At 41.6% G+C, this 26,241-nt stretch overlaps 1 protein-coding gene across 2 annotated transcripts in view; it reads right to left on the bottom strand.

Annotated features, from left to right (window-relative positions):
- COL4A3 (collagen type IV alpha 3 chain) overlaps window positions 1–26,241 on the bottom strand; it is a 134,345-nt gene that overhangs the window by 22,085 nt on the left and 86,019 nt on the right. For both annotated transcript variants that reach the window (XM_045481520.1, XM_045481521.1), the window contains exons 20-35: window positions 25,849–25,884; window positions 24,026–24,190; window positions 20,048–20,140; window positions 19,170–19,265; window positions 16,176–16,246; window positions 15,203–15,385; window positions 12,947–13,115; window positions 10,908–11,000; window positions 10,139–10,243; window positions 7,947–8,044; window positions 7,015–7,165; window positions 6,557–6,670; window positions 5,412–5,579; window positions 3,337–3,426; window positions 2,880–3,014; window positions 361–459 (exon numbers count right to left, since the gene is read on the bottom strand). In XM_045481520.1, the coding sequence (XP_045337476.1) occupies window positions 361–459; window positions 2,880–3,014; window positions 3,337–3,426; window positions 5,412–5,579; window positions 6,557–6,670; window positions 7,015–7,165; window positions 7,947–8,044; window positions 10,139–10,243; window positions 10,908–11,000; window positions 12,947–13,115; window positions 15,203–15,385; window positions 16,176–16,246; window positions 19,170–19,265; window positions 20,048–20,140; window positions 24,026–24,190; window positions 25,849–25,884 (1,866 nt within the window). The remainder of the gene's footprint in view (window positions 1–360; window positions 460–2,879; window positions 3,015–3,336; window positions 3,427–5,411; window positions 5,580–6,556; window positions 6,671–7,014; window positions 7,166–7,946; window positions 8,045–10,138; window positions 10,244–10,907; window positions 11,001–12,946; window positions 13,116–15,202; window positions 15,386–16,175; window positions 16,247–19,169; window positions 19,266–20,047; window positions 20,141–24,025; window positions 24,191–25,848; window positions 25,885–26,241) is intronic.

Genomic DNA, 26,241 nt, shown 5'->3' with positions numbered 1-26,241 from the left:
CTCTCTCTCTCTCTCTCTCTCTCTCTCTCTGTCCCTCCCTCTCTCTGCCCCTATCCCCCACTTGTACTCTCTCTCTCTGTCTTTCTTTCTCTCTTTCCCCCTGCCCCTCACCCCCACTTGTGCTCTCTCTCTCTAAAAACAAATGTTCAAAAATGGAACTCTGTGTAAGTTAATATTTTTTAGTTAATATAGGCTGACTATAAACAGCTTCATTCTGATTTAATTGTGAAGCAAATTTCTGCTGCAACACTATGGGAGCAAAATTCATATTCAACCCAGTAAGTCAAGAAATACATTTTTGTTATGTTCAGACGTAGGGAAACTTAACTCCTGATATTTCTATCAGAGAATCTGCTCTACCTGGTGGTCCTGGTGGTCCAGGTGGCCCTTGGAGTCCTTTTAAACCCGGTAACCCTGGAACACCACTGTTTCCTTTCTCACCCGGCTTCCCTGCAAATCCTAAAGTTAAAAACCATGGATTAAAAACACAGGTTAGAATTTTATCAGACTTAGTTCAATCCTGGTTAAAATTGATGAGACATTATTGTAATACATCCATAGCATTTTTATTAAGAGCACAGGCAGGGGCGCCTGGGTGGCGCAGTCGGTTAAGCGTCCGACTTCAGCCAGGTCACGATCTCGCGGTCCGTGAGTTCGAGCCCCGCGTCGGGCTCTGGGCTGATGGCTCAGGGCCTGGAGCCTGTTTCCGATTCTGTGTCTCCCTCTCTCTCTGCCCCTCCCCCGTTCATGCTCTGTCTCTCTCTGTCCCAAAAATAAATAAACGTTGAAAAAAAAAAAAAAAAGAGCACAGGCAGATGTGGGCTCTTTTCAAAGAGGATTAAATGAGATAATATACGTAAAGTATTAGCATCGTGCTTGGCATGAGTTAGTTCTTCAGTGACACTAGCAATGATGATATTTACACTTCATTTTAAGAATGAGTGGCCTAAATATAGCTTCTTAAAAAATTTTTTTCTTTTAGTAATGACAGAGGACGATTTATTACACGATTCTTGTCCAGAGCATCCCTCTCTCAAATCCATTGATTACAATGACCATTTATTAATTAGTACATGACAGACATCATTTTCTTTATTTATCTTATTTAATCTGCAGGCAATGTCAGTCTGTCTTTGAGCCTTTCTAGAATGGGTGTAGAGACGACCAAACTGAGCCTCTGTGAAGTCAACGGACTAATCTAGAGTCACAATCAATGAGTGATCATGCTGGGATCTGAACCCAGCTGTGCAGTCTGCGATGCTTGCAAAGTTCCCACAAAACTGTCCTACTTTCCATAACACATGGCTTTGATCGCTTTACTTTCTGGCTCAAAATGGTCCTTGAATCTGTGATACCTTTGATGCGGGGCAAATTACAAATTCCTTCCATGGTATCCGAAGCACTTTCTGACATGTCTGTGGCCCGGCTTTGTGCCCTTTCTCAAGATTCCCTTCCTTGGGCAGTTTTCCTGCCTATATCCTTATTCATTCACATAAGCGCTGAGTATCTAATTAATAGACAGGTGTTGTGCCAAACACTGGAAACATAAATCATGTTCCCTTTTCCCAAGTTTTTAGTGTTTAATTGGGGAGTCAGCCAGGTAAATACACAATTACCACCCAGTGTGATAAGTTCTGTAACAGAGCTGGGTACAATATGCTACAGGGAAGAATTTCTGTAAGAGGGGACTGTGTGTGTGTGTTTGTGTGTGTGTGTGTGTATGTGTGTGTGTGTGTTAAAGACTGAAGAGGCACCAGTTGGGTGGAAAAACCATGAAACAGGACAAGATGCCCAGGCAAGAAAATAGCACAAAGAAAGGAATGACGAGGAGCAGGGGGTTAGATTATTTTCTTTTGTAACATTTTTTTTCTATCGATGTCATTTATTACAATCTAAAAATATATATTATTTAGCATGTTCCTGCTTTGGGCTTGCAGGGGGTTAGCAGGCCAAATCTGGTTTGGTGTGGTATGGCTGGAGGGCTAAAAATGGTTTTTTTACATTTTTACACTAAACTCTAAAAATGACTATGCAACAGGGACCATATCTGGGGCCAGAACCCCTGAGATGTTTACTGCCTGGCCCAAACATAAACTGTCTACAGATCCATTGATGTCTCTCCCCCCTTTCCCCCCACTGAACTGTAAGTTTCCTCATGACACTACCTCTGCTTTGCTCACCTTTATGTCTTTAGGACATAATAAAATACCTAGTCAATAGGTCCTAAAAAATGTTGAAAAAGTATCTGTCATGTGGCTGGCAAGGTACGCAAAGGGCAAGTGATAAAGAAACTGTGTATGCCAATCTGAGATTACTTTTTACCATTCTTGGCAAAAAGGTGGTTTTGAGGCTTATGATTTAAAATTGACTAGGGGCAGTTTAAATACAGCAGACCAAAATGCAGAATTAACTTAGAAATAAAAAGTCATGGGCGCCTGGGTGGCTCAGTTGGTTAAGCGTCTGACTTTGGCTCGGGTCATGATCTCATGGTCCGTGAGTTTGAGCCCAGCATCAGGGGCTGTCAGCTGTGCTGACAGCTCACAGCCTGGAGCCTGTTTCAGATTCTTTGTCTCCCTTCCTCTCTGCCCCTCTCCTACTCCCACTCTGTCGCTGTCTGTCTCTCTCAAAAATAAACATTAAAAAAGTTTTTAAAAAGAAGTGAAAAGTCACACATTAAGGAGACAACATGTAATTGTGCAAGGAACGCCAAGACCCAGTTCTAATCCAGGACTGGGCCACCAACTGGCTTTGTGACTGAGCAGGATGTTGAGTATCAGTTCTCACGGTCTTCATTTGTCAACTACGGGGATTTTCTTGGATCATTCTTAGTCTCAGAACCAGCTGTGATGTTCTGGTTCTACACAAAAGGAAGGCTGTACCTTTGAGGCCTGGTTCTCCTTTGTCCCCCAGTAAGTGGGATATTCCAGGAGGCCCCAGGGGTCCTTTGTCTCCTTCTTCACCCTGGGCTCCTGGGGGCCCTTTCTCACCCTTTGATCCTGGGATTCCAAAGTCACCTAAAAAACAGGAGTAACAATGTCAGTTCCTTACTTCTTGAACTTGTTTGTAAGGATTCGAAAGTTAACAGTGCTTACCATAAAACAAAACAAAACAAGACAGATAAACCAAAACAGGCAGTCATTTAAAAGCAGTGGCATAAGATTGCAAGGAGAAAATTCGACTCCATTCAAATGGAAAAAGGAATACAAAGAATAGCAAAATCGAATACGTGGTTCTCTCAGAATTATATTGCCCTCAAAGGGTAAAACATTATTTTTCTGTTATGTAAGTGAACATTGCTCCTTCCTCCTGTTCTTGGGAAGATACTCCATCACTTACCCCTCTGTCCTGGGGTTCCTGGCTTTCCGGGAGGCCCTGGAGGACCAATGTGTCCCGGATAGCCCATCATGCCAATCGTCCCTTTTTCACCTGTGGAAACATGTTAACGCAAGATAGCTCAGATTGTGCAGAACGACAGAAGTGAAAAATTTCATAAAATAAAATGTTATACTTTTTTTAATGTTATTTACTTTTGAGAGAGAGAGGCACAAGCAGGGGAGGGCCAGAGAGAAAGGGGCACAGAGGGGTCCAGAGTGGGCTCCATGCTGACAACAGAGAGCCCTATTGGGGGCTCGAACTCGCAAACCGTGAGATCATGACCTGAGACAAAGTCACACGCTTAACTAACTGAGCCAACCACGTGCCCCTAAAATAAGTTATAATTCTAAAGAGAGCTGAAGAAATGATTTCTGTAAACAGAAAAACAACCATATTTATCTAGGTGATTGACCAGTAAACATTCTTTATTAAATTAGGGTTGCGGCGGTCATGGGTAGCAAATCACATTTGCAGATGAAAGTAGAACATGGTGGGGCGCCTGGGTGGCTCAGTCGGTTGAGCGTCCGACTTCAGCTCAGGTCATGATCTCACAGTCCGTGAGTTCGAGCCCCACGTCGGGCTCTGTGCTGACAGCTCAGAGCCTGGAGCCCACTTTAGATTCTGTGTTTCCCCCTCTCTCTGCTCCTCCCCTGCTCATGTTCGGTCTCTCTCTGTCTCAAAAATAAATAAAAACATTAAAAAAAATAAAAAAAAAAGAAAGTAGAACATGGTGAAGTGATGGAGTGCTCCCTCCTCCCAAACCCCGTGTGGCTTTCTATTGTGTTCCCTTATTTTATTTTCCTCACAGCAGCTGTTGACTATTGAACTTAGTTTTTATTTTTTAGTTATTTATTTTTATTTTTATTTATTTTGGGGGGGGTAGAGAGAGAGAGAGAGAGAGAATCTTTTTTTTTTTTTTTTTTTTTCAACGTTTATTTATTTTTTGGACAGAGAGAGACAGAGCATGAACGGGGGAGGGGCAGAGAGAGAGGGAGACACAGAATCGGAAACAGAGAGAGAGAATCTTAATCAGGCTCCATGCTCAGCACAGAGCCCAATGTGGGACTCATTCCTGTGATGCTGGGATCATGACCTGAGCTGAAATCAAGAGTCAGATGGTTAACTAACTGAGCCACCCGGACACCCTGAACTTAGCTTTTAAATGGATTTGTTATTGTCTCTCCCATTGTCAGAGGTGGAATCTTGTCCACTGACATGTTTCTAGTGCTGGCATGTGGTAGAAGCTTAATAATATAAATGGAAGAATGATTTGTAGATTAAGTTGTTTTTCTGGGTTCTTCTCTGAAGGAATGAGATGAATGAGGTCCTTATGCTGTGACTATTAGAATATTCTTCCCAAACATACAAACTATAAAAAAAGTGATGAAATAAAAAGAATGATAAGGGAATACTAGAAACAACTCTATGTCAGCAAATCAGGTAACTTGGGGGCATTCGCACAAATTCCTACTGAGGCACAGATTACTGAAACTGACTCAAGAAGAAATAGAAAATATGAGTAGACCTATAACAAGGAATTGATTTGGTAATGTAAAAACTTCCCACAAAAGAGAGCCCAGACTCAGATGACTTCACTGGTGAATTCAACCAAACGTTTAAGGAATATCAATTCTTCACTAACTCTTCCAGAAAATACAAAAGGAGGGAATACTTTCCATCTTGTTCTAGGAGGCCAGTGTTACCCAGACACCAAAACCAGACAAAGACATCACAAGAAGAAAATGACTAATATCCATTATACATATAGATGCAAAAATTCTCAAGAAAATACCATCAAATGTATTTTAGCAGTGGCATATAGAAAGGATTGCACAGCCAAAGTTGTCATACTCTGCGTAATTGTGAAACGTGACCATCCCACCACCAACACTGACCCCTTACAAATAATTCAGTAGGAAACACTTATACTAACTCAAAGAGAAGTGTAGAGTCAAAAGCCTAGGTCTATGTCCAATTTTTACAGCCACCTTAAAAGGAAGAAGACAGAAGAAAAATAAAAGCATAAAAAAGGATACCTGGTGGTCCTAAAAATCCTGGATTTCCTGGATATCCTTTTTGACCAGGTGGTCCCACCTCACCTCGATGACCTGGCATCCCTGGTGGTCCGGGTTCTCCAGGAAAGCCTGACCTATCCAAGCCTGGAATACCTGGGTCTCCCTTTGGCCCCGTTTCACCTCTTCTGCCTATGTATGAATGAATGAATGAATGAATGAATGAATGAACAAATGAACGCACAACTGCTTTCCCCACCAACTCCAGAAATATTTTTTATGACTATAAATATTTAGCTGTGTGATTATGGGCAAACCACACACTCATCTGATTGATTGGCTGATTTCATCCCTTTCTGTAAAATTTCTAAGATCACTTCTAACTTTAACATTCTGTTTCAGTGATTCATGCAGTAATAAAAGTGTAGAGTTTAGATCTATTTTCTAGTCCTGCAGACATATCCTGGGACTGCACTTTATGACTGTAGCTCAGTCTTTAACCTGCAGAATAATACATACAGAGCCACTCATGTGGAGGCGAGCCACCAGATACTTCTGGAAACAACAACAGCACTACGACAACCATTAATCTCTTAGCCCAACATTGGATTGTGAATATAAAAGCAGGATGATAGCTCATAGGCATTAGCTGAGCTCTAAATGATTTTTCTCAGTTCACAGATCTGATTGAGAAGAGCCAACAAAATAGAATAAGTTTCACACAATCTGGGCCATCTAGCCTGCATAATTTAGATTTATTTCATAAGCTTATTTTATGTTGCTTGGGAAGCAATTAACTACCTATCAAAATTTACCACTTTATATACTAATGAAGGTAATGATAAAACTTTTTTTCTGAGAGTTTATATGCACATAAATATACATGTAAATATACATATATGTGTATATATCCTCAATATGTATATATACTCAGTCATGTGTACAAGGCACAAACCAATTTTACTATAGTAACCTGAGGTCTCTTACTCTATAGATGGTACTCACTGCAACAAATCCACGACAAGGTTTAGATGCCTAAATTAACATTCCCTGCTGAACAGTGGTCAGCACTTGCTGCTGGACAGTTCCCATGTTAAGCAGCAAAGCGCAGGGCTGGAGTCTCAAGTCACCTATCTGCCTAATGACTAGTTTCAAGGCCCTCCTCTTACCTTGTTGACCTTCCAATCCATTTAATCCTGGAAGTCCTTGGGCTCCCCTGGGACCCTCCATGCACCTTCCTGGGGGTCCTTTTTCTCCAGGTGGTCCAGCCTTCCCTGGATCCCCTACAAAACAGAGTCCCAGAATATATTCAGATGCCAAAACCCAAGGTCCTAGTACAATCATTCTCTTGTAACTTTTCCCCCCAAATTGAACCTATATTTAATACCGTGGATATGCCTTCTTTTTACAGAGGAAACTCACTATAAAGGACAGAAGGAAGGAAGGAGGAAGGAAAGAAAAAAATAAAGGTAGGGCAGTGATGTTGAATGGAAAAATAATTAGGACCCGCAGATTCTATCTGTTGAACTAGAAGTTTGAGAAGAACTCTTCATCCTAGTGCACTTTCAATTTGCTGCCTTTTAGCAGAGATCGCAGCGGAGAAAAATAATCACACGTGCCACTGTACCTTGTGGTCCATCAAGCCCTCTGGTTCCTGGAATTCCAGGGAGACCTGGATGTCCAGGGAGTCCAATTTCTCCATTTTCCCCAGAATTGCCTCTTTCTCCCGGAAAACCTGGCGTTCCTGGTTCTCCAGGCAAGGCTAGTCCCGGCTCTCCCTGTTCCACAGAAGTCGTGTTAGTTTTACTATATAATGCTTCCAAATCCTTCTTGACTACCAACTGGTCTTTAGGGCTATTACATGGAAAATAATCTGTTCTGGGGCACCTGGCTGGCTCAGTCAGTTGAGCGTCCAACTTCAGCTCAGGTTATGATCTCATGGTTCGTGAGTTCGAGCCTCACATTGGGCTGTCCGTGCAGAGCCTCCTTTGGATCCTCTGTCCCCCTCTCTCTCTGCACCCCCCCCATTCATGTTCATGCACGCTCTCTCTCTTTCTCAAAATAAATAAATAAACACTAAAAAAAGAAAACAAAATCCATTCTGCACAGTCACCACCATGCTGTCAACTTTCCTATTTCAACTCTAGTTGCTGAGTTTTCTATTCAATTATGCTTAAATATTCTTGAGGCTATATAACTCTTTTAGAAGGGTGAAATTGTCTGGAAACAGTCTAGATGTCTCTCCTTTTGATTGCTTTTCTCCTAGTTATCCACACTTCCTCTTAGAGTCCTTCCATTTTAAATATTCTGAATGCTTCTGAAGATTAAGGAAGAAATAGAGAGGCAAACTTATCTTCTAACCCCTTCTATTTTCCTTTCTAAAAGGGAGGGATGGTTCAGAAGAACATTAAAAAGTATTTAATTCCTTTACCATCTACAAATATATAGATAATTTCTACACCCAGAGCACCCTACCTGGCTGATTGTAATTGCCCACCTCCCTCATCATGCCCCCCTGCCCCCCACCGCCATCAGTCTGAGTTTTAATTCTTGAAGAACCTTGGCTCCGGGGAGACCTGGTTCTCCAGGTGACCCAGGCTTTCCCATTTCTCCTGGATAACCTGTTGATCCTTTTGCTCCTGGAAAACCTTGGTCTCCTACAGAGAAAAAATAATAAAGGTTGTAGGATTAGGCTTAGGAAAAGATTCTGAGCAGTGTCTCTGTTTTATCTGATTTTATCTGATGTTTTTATGGGACAAGTTGCTAGAAATGTTTTTATGAAAGTTTGAATGATGAAAAAGCCAACTGCTGGGGGGCCCCGGGTGGCTCAGTCTGTTACTTGATTTTGGCTTGGGTCATGATCTCACAGTTCATGAATTCAAGCCCTGCATCGGGCTTTGTGCTGACAGTGTGGAGCCTGCTTGGGATATTCTCTCTACCTTTCCTCTGCCCCTCCCCCAGTCACACTGTCTCGAAATAAATAAATAAATAAACTTAAAAAAGAAAAAGAAAAAGTCAACTGCTAAATTAGCAGTTAAAAAAATTCTGTTTCAAATCAGATCCTCAATTTAAAAAATGACTTTCTCCATTTTGTTGTTTAGGATGGCTACAATTTTGATTTGGTAGTTCTTTAAACCACTGATACTGGTTGTCAATTTGGCAGACTTTATCTTTTCCAGTTGTATTTTACATAAAGCGTACAGCCAAATGAATTTTTGCAGCTGTAAAAATCCTTGAAGCATGACCCAGATCAAGATAGAAAGGCTTTCCAGCGCCCTGGGTAGCCTGTCTCAACATGGGTGGCTCAAGAGAATTGAATTACTTCCTAATGCCATGAATGTAATGAATTAACTTTTTTCTTATATATTTATAATAGGAGAACTGAGGAAGGAGTCACACAGATCATTTTCTCTGCTCTGTGGTTCAGAAGAGGAAACCCTGGTAGGGCAAGGCTGCGGTCAGAGAGTTCTTTTGTGCCCCTAATATGACCAATTTTTAATTCGTCATTAGTTCATGCATTATTAGGTTCAATTTTGAATTTTGAATCTGTACTTTAAAGGATTTTCTTAGGCTACTTCTTGTACCCATGGTTGAGTCTCCTTCCAGAGGGTAAATCCATGGGGTTACAAGCTAGGATGCAATTTCTCAATGCAGGGTCCAAAAAGAACTAGGCAAAATATGGGCCAGGCTGTGTTACTTCAAAGATCATTGGGAAGACATCCAAGAAATTAGAGTCTAGGACATCCTTGAAACTATTACATCTTCCATTTCAAATATTCATAAACTGAGATCAATATTTCCACATTTGGGCAGAACTAATGCACTCCAGACACTGATGACATCTCAAAGAGAACAAGAACCAAAAATGGATTATATGTTGACACTTTAAATAATATTGAAACAAACATAAAGTGATTATAAAATCTGAAAATCTATGCTACAACCCAGGGACCATGAGAGCTCATACGCCATCCTGGGCACAACTCTGATGTATTTATTAGGTGACTGTCTTCTCTGTATCTGGATTTCTTTGGAGTGTTTTCCCTTTGATGGGAAACAGCATTTGTTCCCAAAGGAAAATAATTTCTGTAATTTATATGGGAGTGTATAGGACAACCAGTTACTTGTGATTTAATAGTTATTTTTTTTTAATTATAAAAGAAATGTATAAAGTGAAAACATGCATAAATGCAAAGAAAGTACAGACATTTATTAAGAAGTAAAGAAAAAAATTCTCACAGTTCCACACTCAAGAAGAATCACTTTTACCATTTTTATAAATTGCTTTCCACATGTTTTCTACATATTTTAAAATTTTTAATTGAGATGAGATGTATAAATCTGTACGAATTCTGCCTCTTTGCCTAACATCATAGTAAGATTTTTTTTCTCATTTAAGATGGATGAAAAACATAATTTTAAATACCACATTATGGATATTTTCCATGTTATTCATGATATGTATTTATATTTTCTTTTTTTTAAAGTTTATTTTGAAAGAAAGAGGGAGTGTGCAGGGGGGAGAGAGAGAGAGAGAGAGAGAGAGGGAAGGAGAGACAGAGAATCTTAAGCAGACTCTGCACCATCAGCACAGAGCCGGACACAGGGCTCAAACTCACAAACCGTGAGATCAATACCTGAGCTGAAATCAAGAGTCGGAGGCTTAACTGACTGAGCAACCCAGGCACCCTTGCATTTATATTTTCTAAACATCCACAATGATCCCTATGTTTTAAAATTTGTAAACCTACCCTTAGGTCCTGGGGGCCCAGGGAAGCCAATTCCTGGAATCCCTGGTTCACCATCAGGCCCAGGAAGACCCGGATAACGACATTTTCCTATGGATCCAGGGAGACCTTAAAAACACACACACATCCACATAAGGTACTTCCCTTCATCTTGCCTTGAGACAAAAAGTCTAAGTTTCTGTGTCATCCTAGGCCTTTCTGGAAATTAAGAAATAATTTTAATATAACCCCCACTGTATGCTCTTCCTCTCCATTCTTATCCAGTGTGGCTCAATTAGGAGCTACAGATAATGTTTAAGTAGAGCTTAATTCCTAAAAAGAAATATTCTAACTATCTTGGACTACATACGTCTCCCTCCATGCATGCAAAACTAAGTTTTAGATCAAATTGGCAAAGCAGCTACATTTTCAAATGAAGAAGCAATGGGGACTATCCTGATTAGCCACTGGCAAACGTCACTTATTCCCCCACCAAAAACCCATGAAGACTGTTCTGCTTTTGGGTTCCTTTTAAGTAATTATATCAAGTCCTTTTTTTTTTTTCTTTTTTTTTTTTTTTAATCAGAAGTACCAATGGGGAATAATTTGGCTAATCTCAAAGAACAACAACAAGTCCCCTGCCTGTTGGCTTGTTATCTGACCAGACTCAGGCCTCTGCATTCTTTTAGAGCCAATAAATATATTTTTTCCTTACAAAGGGGACAATATTTTTCTAGGACAATCAGGATGCCATTTGATGTCGTGTACCAGACATGACAAAGGGGATACTCACCAGGCGGACCTTGGGGGCCAGCACGGCCAGGGAGCCCTGGAGGTCCTGGGGGCCCTGGGACTGGTGTCGAAACACTGAATTCTCCCTTAGGACCTTAAGAAAGTTTGTGATCATAAGACTGGTGTGCATTTTGAAGCTTTTTTTTTTTTTTGGTTCAGGGGGAGCAAATGTAATTATAAGGGGTTTATAAACATATCCCAAGGAATATAAAAAATAGTTTCTGCTTCCATAGGCTTTAAAACTGGCTTAAAGATGACCAACCCATTGAAACTTTCTTATTCAATTGATGAATATTTATAAGCATTTACTATTGTCTAAGCTTCAATTATAGCCCAACTCAATGCCGGTCTATTGAAAGGGAAGCTATTCTAAAAAAAAATCAATGATATGGAATTCAGTGTAAATGTTAGTGAATATTTATTTGGTAGGTTCTTTATTTATTGGGTGACTAGTTTTCACAGGAAGAAAGTATGGCATGCTGAACAAAAGATCAAGTGTGGCTTGGGCACATATCTTAACCTCTGTGGTAATTTCTTCATGTGTCATTGGGGAAATAATGCCTACCCAGTCCACAAAAATTCGAGATAATGTGGCTATGCTGGCCAACATTAAAAACATGTTAGTGATTTGAATTATCTGTATATTTATGGAAAAAAATAAGTTTATAGTAGTTTCATGGGAAAAACTTCATGATAATGTATTTTACGACAATGGGGTCCTTCACTAGAAATTCACATGTAGAAAGAACAGAAGATTTGAAGATGGATTAGAAGTGAGATCAGGAAAACTTTTTCTGCAAAGAGCCAGATAGTAAATAATCTGGGCTTTGTGGTCCAAATGGTCTCTATACCATAACTCAATGCTGCCATTGCAGCATGAGAACAGCCAGGAACAATATGGATATGAATGAGGGTGGCTACGTGCTAGGAAAACATTATTTATGGACACTGAAACTTGCACTTCATATAATTTTCATGTACCACAAAGTATTATTCAAAAGATTTTTTCCCTAATCATTTGAAAATATAAAAACCACTTTTAGCTTGTGGATCATACATAAATATGCGGTAGGCTGGATTTAGACTATGGGCTGCCATGGTTTGCCAATCCCTGGATTAGAATAGCAGCCTCAAAAGTAAGGTGCAGAAGAAAAACACATATATATATACACATATACATATGTATATACATATATACATACATATATATGTGTATATATATATACATATATATATATATATATATAGTCACAAAAAAAAGCTTTACGCACATGTGTGGACAGAAATGCATGCATACAATGTAAAAAATATACAGAAATGCTTGGGGAGAGGCACTTACATATTTTTTTACTGATAAGGGATACTATAAAACAATTTGGAGGCCATTAGGTTATTGAGTCTCACCCTTTAAAGTGATATTAGAAGTAAGAAATGACATGGTGGCATTATTTGTTGAAAACCGTCAGCAATGTGCAATTCTTATCTTCCGCCATGTTCTCTGCCGCGGATAAACACTGGGGATCAGATCCCTCCTGAATCCACCAACTATGTTCAGTACACGTGGATCCCAAAGGTTACTGAGGCTTTAGGACTATTGTCAGAAAACTATTCTTCACTTATCTTAGATATTTTGAAGTTTCATTTGTAAACCGTCTATTGGATTATGGGTCAAAAGAATACATTTGCAACAACATTAGTGGACCCTTGAGACTCAGAAGGGGCATCTCAGGATCAATTTTATAGATTTCCGCCCCCCCCCCTTTGTTTATCATAACTGATTGCCACTCATTCCATCTATTTCTGTTTAGCATGTGGAGATAGACTATCTTAGGAAATTTCAACTGAACTTCTCAGTAACAGAGAAAATACGTTTTCTCTGACATATCCTGCATATTCTTTCTGAGTGTCTATGAGTTGACATATTCTACTCATTGGAAGTAAGTTTCTATACATCATTTTAGTCTTGAGGGAGCTTTATTTGCTCTAGGAACCATAGACCCACTCCATAGGAAAACAGGACTGGAAAGAAAACTAACCAACCGGCTTCTCCAGGCGGTCCGGGGGCTCCAGGAATTCCTTGGGTACCCTTTGGACCAGGCTCTCCCTGCGGTCCATAGTCTGGTGGTCCAGGTGGTCCTGCCGGTCCCGGGGGCCCAGGGGTGCCGGGATCCCCTGGAGGACCCTGGTCCCCCTTCTCACCAGTCAGGGCCTGTGACAACAGGAATATGTTTGGATGGTGCTTCATTCCATATCTCCTTCCACGGGTTAATCTTACCATGAATACGAGTACCAGATAAGCAGCCAATGAGAAAATTTTGAATTAAAAAGCAGTTGGTGTTGGGGCGCCTGGGTGGCTCAGTCGGTTAAGCATCCGACTTCGGCTCAGGTCATGATCTCACGGTCCGTGAGTTCGAGCCCCGCGTCGGGCTCTGTGCTGACAGCTCAGAGCCTGGAGCCTGCTTCAGATTCTGTGTCTCCCTCTCTCTCTGACCCTCCCCCATTCATGCTCTGTCTCTCTCTGTCTCAAAAATAAATAAACATTAAAAAAAATTAAAAAAAAAAAAAGCAGTTGGTATTTGAAGGGAATTGTTACTAAAATGAGACCGCTCTATGGTTTCTGCTGTTCCGTGTTCTTTGGATTTCAGCAACATTTCATTCACTCAGAAGTCTCTCGAGATGCACTTGTGTCTTCTGGTGGGATGTCATATGTAGAACAGCCCCTAAGACTCTGTTCAAATCAGCCAACAGTTCAAATAGCTTTAGAGCTAACATTCGTGTGAATAGCGTATTTCTCAACTAAAACAAACTATTTGTTTGTTTTTTACCGGGTGTTTTCATTACAAAGGAGATTCAGGTCCAGATAGACTGTATTCATTTTTTTCCTTATAAAATATCATTTGCTAGATTATGTCTTAAGATTTAATGGTAATGGTGAAAGCATACATATATAAGAGGTATGTTTTATACCAACTGTAAAAATACTGACTTTCCATGATTATATAGCTTAAATTGAATAAAATAATATAATTGTAAAAAAAATATCTTTTTGTAATTGCATAGGGCCATAACTCTGGAGATGATTTGCGTATTTTAAACAAGTTAAATATGACATAATAATTGAGTTCTTCTTCCATCCCAATATGGCCTCAAATAATAGATTTGACTGGATTTTTCATTGTTCAGGATCATTGGGTGACTCGGTGTTTTTATGTTTTTTTGTTTGTTTGCTCGTTTTTCCTTCTTCCATAATGACAGGGCATAAGACTCAACACATTATCTCCTTGAGGTTTTTCTTACATTACTTTTACTGGAACTTAATAAAGAATTAGCAAGACGCAAATGGAAGCATCATGTGAACTGTACTAGTGCTAAACCAAAAGAATTCTAGACTCTGTCCCTCTATAAGCATCACTACCACCCGGGGTGGGGGACAGCCTGGCTGTTTCCCAGAGTCTGAGAAACACTGGCCTTGCCAGCTGCTCTCAGCCCAAAAGTATTTTGTAGTCAAAAAGGTATAACGAAGATTATAGGCCACATCTAGATCTTGGGGAGCCACACTTTATTCTGATATTAATGGGTCTGTAAACAAATGTTTAAATTTATTTGCCAAGTCTTCCTGTCCGAGGTGGGACTCTTTTAATTGGATAACACCGATGAACTCTGGGAGACACTGGTATTTCCGGGGGCAGGCTGGGAAGCATGGCTGGCAAACTTCTCCCAGATATACCCGGGGAGGTGCTCAGCCTCTGCCCCCTGACATCTTCAAATAGATCCCCGTAGGAATCTCTCAAGTGCACATGTGAGACATTCTATCCCTATCCCATGAAAAGAGAGAACTTACCTAAGCTTAACTATTTTAAAGGACAAAACATCTGATCTGTTTATTTGACTAACCTCCTCCTAAAATTGTGCTTTATGCATTTATTTTTACTTCAAAGAATGAATATTGCCTTCAAGATATTGATCAAAACGTTCCCTTATTTATCATTTTCTAAACTTGTCTATAAACTCATTGGACATAAATGTGGAATTGTAACTTGCGTAGGAGACAAGGTTATTATCGATGTAGAATTTTATTTGGGCTAAAAGCACCATTGAGTGCTACCTATGTGTCAAAATACTACACACATGTGTTGGGGTTAGTACTGCTCATTTGAAGATGCCTCATTGTGCGGTTAGAGGGACGCACTGTGCTGAATGGCCAAGGATTTTATGAATGGAAAGTACCCAATGTGGTAACTTCAGAGCATATCAGTTGTAGGGAGGGTGATTCGAAAAAAGTTACTAGATACCAACCGGTTCCCCTTTAGGTCCTGGTGATCCTTTTACCCCGGGGGTTCCAGGAATTCCATCCAAGCCTCTTCTTCCAGGATGCCCTCTGAGCCCAGGGTCCCCGGGGGCACCCACTTGTCCATCAGGTTGAGGTGCTTCCCCTTTTTCTCCTTTAAGTCCTGGATCCCCCTGAGCACCCGGGAACCCCTAGGGCGGTACAGAAACGAGTCTGCATTGCAATTGGGTACAGCTGTTCTTGTGCCAATCTTAAAAAAAAAGTCAACCAGAATTTTTCAAGTGTAATGAACATGGATATTTTTCAGACACTTTCTTTAGCCTACAAGTATAATTTCAAGCTTTTTTCCCCTCTCTATTTGCTTTCAAAACTGGAATTCAGTTAGCACAATTCAATGCAACACACACAATAATATTGGTCAATATGACACAGATATCGTAACTTAGATTCTGTTAGAATATTGGAAATTTTAACATGCATCTATGGATAATTTGATTGAAATATATATATATCTGTATAACTCTCTGACTCACCGTGATAGTCAAAACTTTAATTTCTAATAGTTTATCGAGGTATAATTTACATATCATAAGACATATCTTTATACGAATACAGTTCAATGACTTTTAGTACATTTGTACATTTATGCTACGATCGCCATAATACAGTGTTAAAACATTTCCGGTACTCCCTCGGATTCCTTCACATCCATTTGTAGTCATGCCCTGTCCCAACCGCAGCCCAGGCAACCAGAGATCTGCTTCTAGTTCTGATCCATTTTAAGTGATTCAAAGTTCATTAATTCATTCACTTATTCACACGTCATGCATTTATTCATTTAATCAAGTCTCTATTAAATGCTCTAATATTAAGAACTCTTTGCCAGGCACCAAACTGATAACCTATGTGTGGTGCTACTGTACTTCCAGAACGTGCTGTTATCCAAATTGAAACGAAAGCTCCCAAACCATGAAATCTTACTGGATATCCGGGAAGACCCGCACTTCCTGGGGACCCTGGGCTTCCTTTAGTGCCAGCTGGCCCTTGTCCGCCTGCAAAGCAGTGAATTATTAAATACTTGTTGAATACCAACTCTGAGTAGCCCAGGTAATGCAGGAGTTGCAGGAAATAGGCTGCTTTCTTCTGAGGAAAGAAAGACAATTTCTATCTCAAAACACAGAGGGCAGGGAGAGGATGAGAGGAAATAACTGGAATAAGAGATGATGTAAAAAAAAGAAGCATTTAAAAAATGCTTGCCTCCCTAAAATTCTTGTCTTTATAATTTTAAGGAGATAGGTTTATTTTTTGAAACCTATATATGCAATATATGCTCCTTGTGAAAAACAGATTCAGAAAGAAGAGAATAAAAATCACCTATAGATCTACCACCAGAGGACAATATTTGCTAAAATTTTGATGTATGGCACTCTTAAGTTTTATATCCATAACGTGCTGACTGTATACATGGCATTTTGGAATCTATACATATGTCAATAAATACAGATTTATAGCTTCGCTTTAAATGGCCGCAGAGTAGCCTAATGTGTGGATCAACCAACATTTATTCAGCCAGCTGCTATTTTAGAATTTGGATCATTTTTCAACTTTTCAACATTGTAGTAGACAATGTTACAGTAAATATCTCTAGATAGTTAGTGCTCCAGATTTTTCTGATAATTTAAATAAATTTCTAAAAGCGTAAGCCCAAGACAAAATGGACACAAACTTTTCTGAGGCTCTGGGCATCCGTTGCCAAATTGCATTCTGCTGTCCAATTTTACGCTTCCTATATGCATGTAAGTGTATCTGTAAGGATATACTGTAAAGACCCTTTAGAGGGTCTTTTGGGCGGATCTCAAGCCAATGTATTAATAAACGGATATTCCGATTTTATGTTTTGCAAGATTCGAGTCAGGGTATGTTTTTTGATAGTAATCCAGATGCTTTCACTGTTTATGTATCTTCTTTGAGCTGCACCTGTAGTATGTCAAGTGTAGAGAAATCAAGGAAAATACAACACAACTACTGGGTCAACAGCAGCGAGCTGCCCACCCACATTCTACCCTTGGGTCACTCAAGGGGAATGTAGAAAAATAATCATTGCTTTCCTTCCATTCTTTCCCTCCCCGTCTCCCTTGCTCCTTCCCTTTCTGTCAGTTTTTGTTTTAATAGAACATTTCACCTAGAGTCTTAGGCACCGAATAGGAACAGCATGAGGGACAGAGGGCCCGTTATACCCACCCTTCACCCCCTCTTTGCCTCCCCCGCTTCTCCCCTCTCAAGCCTGTCTCAGAGAGTCCGGGGGCAGAGATGGCAAAGTAACGAAGGCATTTATAAAGGAACAGGAATGATGTGAGCGTGGCGAAGGACCCTGGCTGAATGCGTGTCCTCTCTCAGCTGGCCACAGTGTCTGCATCTGCCACCATTAGCATTTCTTCTTTGGACGGTGACCCCACTTCCCGAAGCCCCTGTGCCAATGCCAATGTCTACCCGATGGTGGTAACATACAAATATTCCCTGATCGATGTTGCCAGGTAGACCTTTGGATTCACTTGCTTCAAAGGGAAGCCCCTGGCACAGCGATTGAAGGATGCCAGCGTAGAGAGCAGGAGCATGGCTCAGGAGGAGAGTGGATTTCAGTCCAGGCTTTACCACTTAGGAGCTATGCTGCCTGATGCCTCAGCTTCCTCATCTGTCAGATGGGGTCAATGACAGCACTTACCTGTAGGACTGAGGTGAGGAATAGGCATGGAGGTCCATACGACACCTAGCAGACCAAGGTGGTCATGGCAAAACCAGGACTGCACGTGAAACCGTGTGACAGAGGCCCTGAGTAGCCAGGGGAGAGGTACCAGCGGCAGAGGAACCCAACTAATGAGTAGAGGCTTTCTCTACCTCGAGATTTTTGTCCATGGCCAGTTCTGTGACCGAGAAAGGGGAGGTGGGACAGCAGAGACAGTGGACAGTCTGAAGCAACCCTGTGGGGTGGGGAGTCCTGGTCTGGCACGGACGTCCAGAAGAGAAGCAACACAGGCTCTGTTTAGCTCGCAGAATATTGGCCTAGCGGATGGTTTTTTTTCTTTCAAAATTGGAGTTAGCAAATTTTGAAAAAAAAAAAAAAATGAGATTTCAGCTAAAAACCCGAGTTTCTTTCTTCTCATGAAAAATTGGAAGATTTATCAACACGGGCCTAAAGTGCTGCCAGTAACAACAGACCGGAGCTGGTGCACGATGGCCCCCTCCAATGTGCCTTCCACTTTACCACAGTCCTCTCCACTCCCTACTGTGCCCCACTGGTGTGCTTTTTTTTTTTTTTATTGCATTTGTATCCTTTTTTTTTTTTTAAGTTTATTTATTTACTTTGAGAGAGAGTGTGAGCGGGGTGGGGCAGAGAGACAGGGAGAGAATCCCAAGCAGGTTCTGCGATGTCAGCGTGGAGCCTGATGTAGGGATCGATCTCAAGAACCATGAGATCAAGACCTGAGCCAAAATCAAGAGCCAGACCCTCAACCGACTGAGCCACCCAGGCGCCCTTGTATTTGTGTCCTGAATGAAACAGTGCCTATGCCCATGACTCTACCAAAAGTGGGGATTTAAAAAAAAAACAAACAAAAACCCCCAAACAGACTGAAGAGAATTGTGTCTTTTAAGAAAAAAAAGAGAGAGAGAGAGAGCTTATTTCTTTATGGAAGAAAAAAGTGGTGTGTGTTTGGTATGGCTGCCTCACTCCTCCAAGTTACCTGCTGGATCCCTGTAGGAACCCCAGTCTACAATTCCTGGGGAATACCATGGTTTGCTAGAATTTGGCAACTAAAACGGAAAAGGGGAGAAGGCCAGTTTCTGTGTTATTTCGGCTTACTTTATGTTAACTGAGTATACGTTTGAAAATCTCCAAATTCAGGGAAACCCCATCACTGACATTCAGAAGTCTGATACCTTTTTTTTTAACCACCCAGGGAGCTGACCCTTTTGTACCTGGGATTCCTTTCATGCCGTCTAACCCCGGCAATCCTGGGAGGCCCGGAGGCCCTGGGACACAAGGACACTGGATGCACAGGAGGCCTGGTTCCCCTGCAATGATAGCAGCTTGTTACTCATAAACCCACATCTAGTCCTCAGAAAGGACAGATACTTCCTAACCACACAATCATTTATTACATTAAGATTTGTGTGTGTGTGTGTGTGTGTAGTGAAAATCATCTAGGACACTGCATTTTTTTATGTTGTTGATTTTTATTTTATTACACACACACACACACACACACACACACACACACACACACACATATATATATATATATTTAAGTTTATTTATTTTTGAGGGTGGGGAGAGGCAGAGAGAAGAGAGAGAGAATCCCAAGCAGGCTCCTCGCCGCCAGCATGGTGCCCGACTCGGGGGCTTGATCTCACAAAACATGAGATGATGACGGAGCCGAAATTAAGAGTCGGGTGCTTAACCAAATGAGCCACCCAAGGGCCCCAGACATTGTACATATTAATAAAAAGTCATTCATCTATTAGAACTGCTTACTTTATCCATCTGACCTTCTTAATGTTCTCAGAGGAAATCCTGAGTCAAGCATAAAACATCCTGCATTACAGCCACCTGTCTCCTTCAGTGCAGGATAATACTCATATTCCAGGAACATCCAACAATTTATTGCACGGGTGCTAAATAAATGATTGATTTATAGATAAATGAAAACTTTGAGGTAATTCTTCTGGAAAAGAGGCCAGCCTTGACTGTCTGCCGTTTGGGATCATTGTTGTTTTGGTGGGGGAGGAATCAAATGGGGACAGTAATGATGACGATCATGGCTTACTTGAATAGAACAACCATTGATTGAACCAACCTTTGGGCCCATCAACTCCTGGGATTCCTGGAAACCCTATAGGGCCTGGAAGTCCACTATCTCCAGGTGGACCTTTGCGAAAAATGATGTCACCTGCAAAAAGACAACACCAGAACTTGATTTTTATCTCTTTATGTGTTTTTGTTCAATTAGCACGTTTCTGCACTATGCATTATTTTATACGCACTCCCCCATATTTGTTTTAGAAGCTGAGTCTTTTGAAGGTTCGTCTACACTGAAGACTGAAGCATGTTGACCAGCTTTTCCTTTCTCATTACACATGTGATTTTTTTAAGTTTATTTATTTTGAGAGAGAGAGAGAGAGAGAGTGTGTGTGCATGTGTGTGTGTGTGTGTGAGTAGGGGAGGGGCAGAGAGAGAGAGGGAGAGAGAGAGAATCCCAATGCTCAATGTGGGGCCGGACGCAGGGCTTGATCTCACAACTGTGAGATCATTACCTGAGCTGGATGCTTAAGACTGAGCTACCCAGGGGCCCACACAAGTGATATTTTTTAATACTGGTGCAGTGATTCTTTGAAAGCTCGTTATATGGTTATTTCTCATCATATAATCAACTCGTGTTATTTTATTCAGTTACTTCTAATTATTTCCAGACTATTCTTTTAACATTTTTAGGCAAAGGGTCAAATCTCATTTTTCTATATATCTTGGATACCTTGAATCTTCCTGATACATAGTAGATGCCTCATACAGACTGAGTGAAAAAGTTCTGACAGAATATCATCTGTTTTCTCTGTATTGCTTAATCACATCTATCAAGTTCGTCATTTTTTAAAAAAAGTTTATTCGTTCTGAGAGAGAGAGAGAGAGAGAGAGAGAGAGAGAATCCCAAGCAGGCTCCACGCTGTCAGCACAGAGCCCTACTTGAGACTCAGTCTCACGAACTGTGAGATTATGACCTGAGCCGAAGAAATCAAGAGTCATTTATCCAAGGGATACAGGTGTCCTGTTTCGAAGGGACACATGCACCCCCATGTTTATAGCAGCACTATCAACAACAGCCAAAGTATGGAAAGAGCCCAAATGGCCATCGATGGATGGATGGATAAAGAAGATGTGGTATACATATACAATGGAGTTTTACTCGGCAATCAAAAAGAATGAAATCTTGCCATTTGCAACTACGTGTATGGAACTAGAGGGTATTCTGCTAAGCGAAATTAGTCAGAGAAAGACAAAAATCATATGACTTCACTCCTATGAGGGCTTTAAGAGACAAAACAGATGAACATAAGGGAAGGGAAACAAAAATAATATAAAAACAGGGAGGGGGACAAAACAGAAGAGACTCATAAATATGGAGAACAAACTGAGGGTTGCTGGAGGGGTTGTGGGAGGGGGGATGGGCTAAATGGGTAAGGGGCACTAAGGAATCTACTCCTGAAATCATTGTTGCACTATATGCTAACTAATTTGGATGTAAATTAAAAAAAAAAATAAAAAGTAAAACAAGTTAAAAAAAAAAAAGAAATCAAGGGTCAGACACTTAACTGACTGAGCCACCCAGGTGCCCCTGAGCCTTTCGTTCCTAATGTGGGTCTTCCAGAAAGCTCTTCCCAGTCCTTCCACAAGCATATGCTACTATAATGCGACAACGAACAGCTCGTTCTCTTCGGTTCTTCTGTTCTATGACCAAATTTTTGGTCTTGCCATTTCAAATGTAGGCACAAGGCAATACTGATGAAACTAAATATTTGAAAATGGTACCTACAGCTGCCCCAAATTTCAGAGCAACAAGGTACCAGTGGAAACATTTAACTGAGATGGAATGTGGTCCATGTAATGTCTGTTTGACTTGGAAAGGAAGGTTCGTTTTGTGATCCAGTTTGCTATGTCTTTACAATGACTGGATAGTTATCTTTAAACAATAAAATCTAACGGCAGTTTTATACTTAATGTAGTCATATGTGTGCTTACACACTGATGCATTTGTATTTACTTAAACATTTTCATACTCCTGTCATACTCATTTCAACAAATACTTCAGTACTTACAACGTTCCAGCCCCCCGTGCTACGTTCTCGGCTTAAAACAGCAAACTAGACACTGTCTCTGACCTCCAAGAGCTTTGAGTCTTGTAGGGGAAACTGATAATGACAGGTAACGTGAAAAACTCTCCTACTGGATCAGCTCGGGTGTTACAGGATGTGGGCTCAGTGAAAACTCCCTGTTGGGCTTGAACTTGAAGGTGCGACTCGAAGGGCAGATGGGTGTTGTTTGGCAAAAGACAGGAAGCCAGCGTTGTCTTGGAGGGGAGAGGATGCATGGTGTGCCAGGGAAGGGGCTGTATTACCGCAGCACCCCGACTGTGGCGCTCATTAGCTACAAGATGTTAGTGTTAATAATTCAGGTAAATGTCTGGCTATTTGAGCAATATTTGAGAAAGAATAGAAGCTTCCCTTTAGGCCAATAGCTGTTTAAGAAATTATCCCATTAATAAAAAGATACAATATCCAAGAACAGGTTCATCAGGCTCATCTTCCGCAACACGAGCATCCTAAACCCACGTCCTGAAAAAGACTCGGAGGACTAGAAATTGTTCAAATCCTCGACACGGTGAAACGTTTCAGTTTAGTTTTGCTTTGTTTTCCACGTTGGTTCACGCCATAGCTTCACAGCTTTTGTTCTTGGATATTGTATCTTTTTATTAATGGGATAATTTCTTTTTTTTTTTTTTCAACGTCTATTTATTTTTGTGACAGAGAGAGACAGAGCATGAACGGGGGAGGGGCAGAGAGAGAGGGAGACACAGAATCGGAAACAGGCTCCAGGCCCTGAGCCATCAGCCCAGAGCCCGACGCGGGGCTCGAACTCACGGACCGCGAGATCGTGACCTGGCTGAAGTCGGACGCTTAACCGACTGCGCCACCCAGGCGCCCCCATCCTTCCTTTCTTAAAAACAAAATTCCTGGAGCCCCTGGGTGGCTCAGTCGGTTAAGCAATCCGACTCGATTTTGGCTCAGGTCATGGTCTCACAGTTGGTTCGTGAGATCGAGCCCTGAGTGGGGCTCCATTGCTGACTGTGCAGAACCTGCTTGGGGCTGTCTCTCTCCCTCTCTCTCTGCCCCTCCCTCACTCATGCAGCCTCTCCCTCTCTCTCTCAAAATGGGTAAACAAACAAGCAAACAAAAGAAAATCCTTGACACGCAGAAAATTCTTAAGGCTATTAGGAGCGTTGAGTACAAAACACAAGACCTACAAGGCAGCTTCCAGAGAGGTGTTTGGGACACGAAGAGTGACCCACATGTTCCGAGGTTGTGTGTGCCTACCGGCCAACACAGAGTGCTAGGTGCCTTTACAGGTTGATGCAGAGGAGAGGACACCCCCGGGCATCAGAACTTCCAGAACTTCACATCCTCCAGGCGGCAGCTCTGTGGTCTCTGCCCCAACTTGACCTGGCAGGATCTTGCCTTGTGCCCTTGCTGCACACCTCCAGCCCACACGCTGATGCCAGGGCATAGGATGCCCTGGGAGCCATGCCAACACAGCCTGGAAGTGTGTGTGTGGGGGGGGGGAGGGGGGGTGGTTTAGTCTGGTCCCGTGGGATAGATTCTTGACCCATGATTAATAGGAACAGGTGGATAAATTGTTGCCTCTGTTTCCTCTGGGACAGACTGTCCTGAAACAAAGTTAACACAGCTTCTTGGAGGATATTCTCCAGGGACTGAACAAGCAGTGGCAAACTTGGTCACCCCCTTCTCTGCTTCGCTCCCCCTTGCTCCTGCCTCCCACTGTGCCCTCCGTGGGAACTCAGCCTAAAGCTTTGCTGCACCTGCAAAGCCACCATTCCACCAGAGCTGTTTTCACAGTTAATGCGAGGAAACACCAGCAGGAAGATGGCTCCGAAGACCCACACAGACGGATGGCCAAGCTGCAAGTAAGCTTCTCCATCGCCACTGATCTGCACACATCTGTCACTTGGGCCATGTCCACAAAAGGGGCCCCGTTAGGTACCTACCTGGTGGTCCTGGGTATCCCGGCGACCCTGTGGGGCCTGGTGCCCCAGGACAACCTGGGGACCCAGGAGGCCCCACTGCATTCTTTCCCGGGGGTCCTCGTTCCCCTTTCCTTCCTTTCACGCCTGGGAATCCAGGGGCTCCTCTGAGGCCAGGCCTCGACGACCCTTGGAGAAAAGAATCATTTTAGCATATTTTAAATTTTTTCCCGATTCACACATGTTATCTTTCAATTGCAAAATGTAATATATTCTTATTAATAAAAGTTGCCCCATCAAGAGGTATATAAAACATAAAACGAAGAGAGAATATCTTCCTTCCTTCATCTGTGGCTTTGCTAAACGATCACAGGCCAGCAAAGCTCAGAATGCTCCAGTTCCATGAGGTAATTTATATAATGTATTACAAGGGACTGAGGCCGAGTTAGGGGTGCACTGTCGTCTTTTTCTTTAAAAGAACCTCATGATAAATTCTTCAGTGTATGTGGTTTTGTGGATGTTTTTTCATTAAAGACTAGAAGATACCAATCTTTCAGTGTCCCAAATGAGAAAGAGAGACCACTGTCACTGGACCTTATTCCCACAGCCAATTGTCTTAGTTATAAAAGGGCGTGATGGGGGGAGGCAGGCATCTCCTGGGAGAGAAGCCAAGCCAGGCGACACAAAGCTCATCTGTCCCTCATAAGGTGACAAGGACATGAAGAGGGGATAAGTCTCGAATCTCTGCCTTGCAAGCAGTTTAACTGTGAAGAAGAGAGACCTCACCACCAAAGGGCTATGAAACCAGCAGGGGTAATGACTGATTATTTCTGATTATTGACCATAAAGATTTTGCCATAAAAGCAAATCCATCTGTTTGATGTCCGTTTTAGAGCTTTGTAACTTTTACTCGCTGCTTCCTAAAGGGGCTGATTCATTACTTGGGGGGTCGGGAGTAGAGAAAAAAGTCCTCCCTAATCTTTGGCCAGACCTCTGATACAGCCTTTTGTATTCCAACTTGGTGTATTTTTCCATGCACATGCAAATACACATAATATTTATCCGTTTATCTATGTTTTTTAACAATGGGATTATAAGATACATATAGTTCTGCAATCTGCTTAATTTTAATTCATTTTCAAAATTACATAATAGTTTAATACACAACATGGTATAGAGAAGATTATAATCGACAGCAGGGCTTATCAAATCTTCGCTGCTTTTTTCATGATTTCGTTTCCTCTACAAACTGACATGTGATGGCATTACACTTATAATTAAAGCCACTGAGGTTAATCCTTGATTAAACGCCCTTGATCCTCGTCTTCCTCTCTCAAGAGGCAACCACTCCAGTGACTCATGGATGTTTTTATACTTTATGGAATTGTCTGCATGTCCGTAAATAATGTACTGTGAAATTTAAAACTTCACAAGAAAGCATAATCTATGCATCTTATGCGACATGGGATACACTATGAAAACCCTCTTTTTTTAGCCAGCCTAATGACTGCAAATTACTGTTTTCTACCTCTGTGCCTCCTCTGAGCTTGGAGGCTTCAGTTATTGTCTTACACTTAGTTACAACCGCTGAGAAGTAAAAAAAAAAGCATTTCTAAGTTATTTTGTGTCCATTTTCACTCCCCCCACCCCCATTTCGGGGGTAAATCACAAAGTTAACAATTAGGAAGCTGGAAACACTTTTGGCCCCATTAGTGACAAAGTTAACAATTAGGAAGCTGGAAACACTTTTGGCCCCGTTAGTGAAACATCTGTCCTATGCAAGCAGTGCAAAGGTGATTTTCCTTTTAAGAGCATTTCTGTTGATGCCCTGAGACGCAGGTACCTACCAACACTTCCAGGAACTCCAGGAGGACCACTGGGACCTATAAATCCGTAACAGTAATTAATCGCTGGTAAGGATATAAACACTCCCCTCCCCCCATTTTTGAAATCTTGGGTGACAATATCATAATAATCAATAATAAATATTTTCATACTTTTTCTCTACTCCCACAGAGACAGATAAAGGAAAACTTTGCTGATTGAGACAAACCGCAGAGAAGGAACTAGTCTTAGATGCCTAACATTCAAAAGCGAATCATGCCACCTTTGCACCTTCAAACAATTCCGCAGAGATCTACGAGGAGCCTGCTGTGTATGTGACACTTGGTTGGAACGGTTCAGGTGCTAGAAGATGGTGTTCCATCTCCAATAACATCGCACGGGGTTCTAATTCTTGG

Source organism: Leopardus geoffroyi, chromosome C1, assembly GCF_018350155.1.
Source record: "Leopardus geoffroyi isolate Oge1 chromosome C1, O.geoffroyi_Oge1_pat1.0, whole genome shotgun sequence".
NCBI classification, from domain to species: Eukaryota; Metazoa; Chordata; class Mammalia; order Carnivora; family Felidae; genus Leopardus; species Leopardus geoffroyi.
The sequence above is the reverse complement of the archived record's forward strand: the minus strand, read 5'-3'. Positions and strand labels throughout refer to the sequence as shown.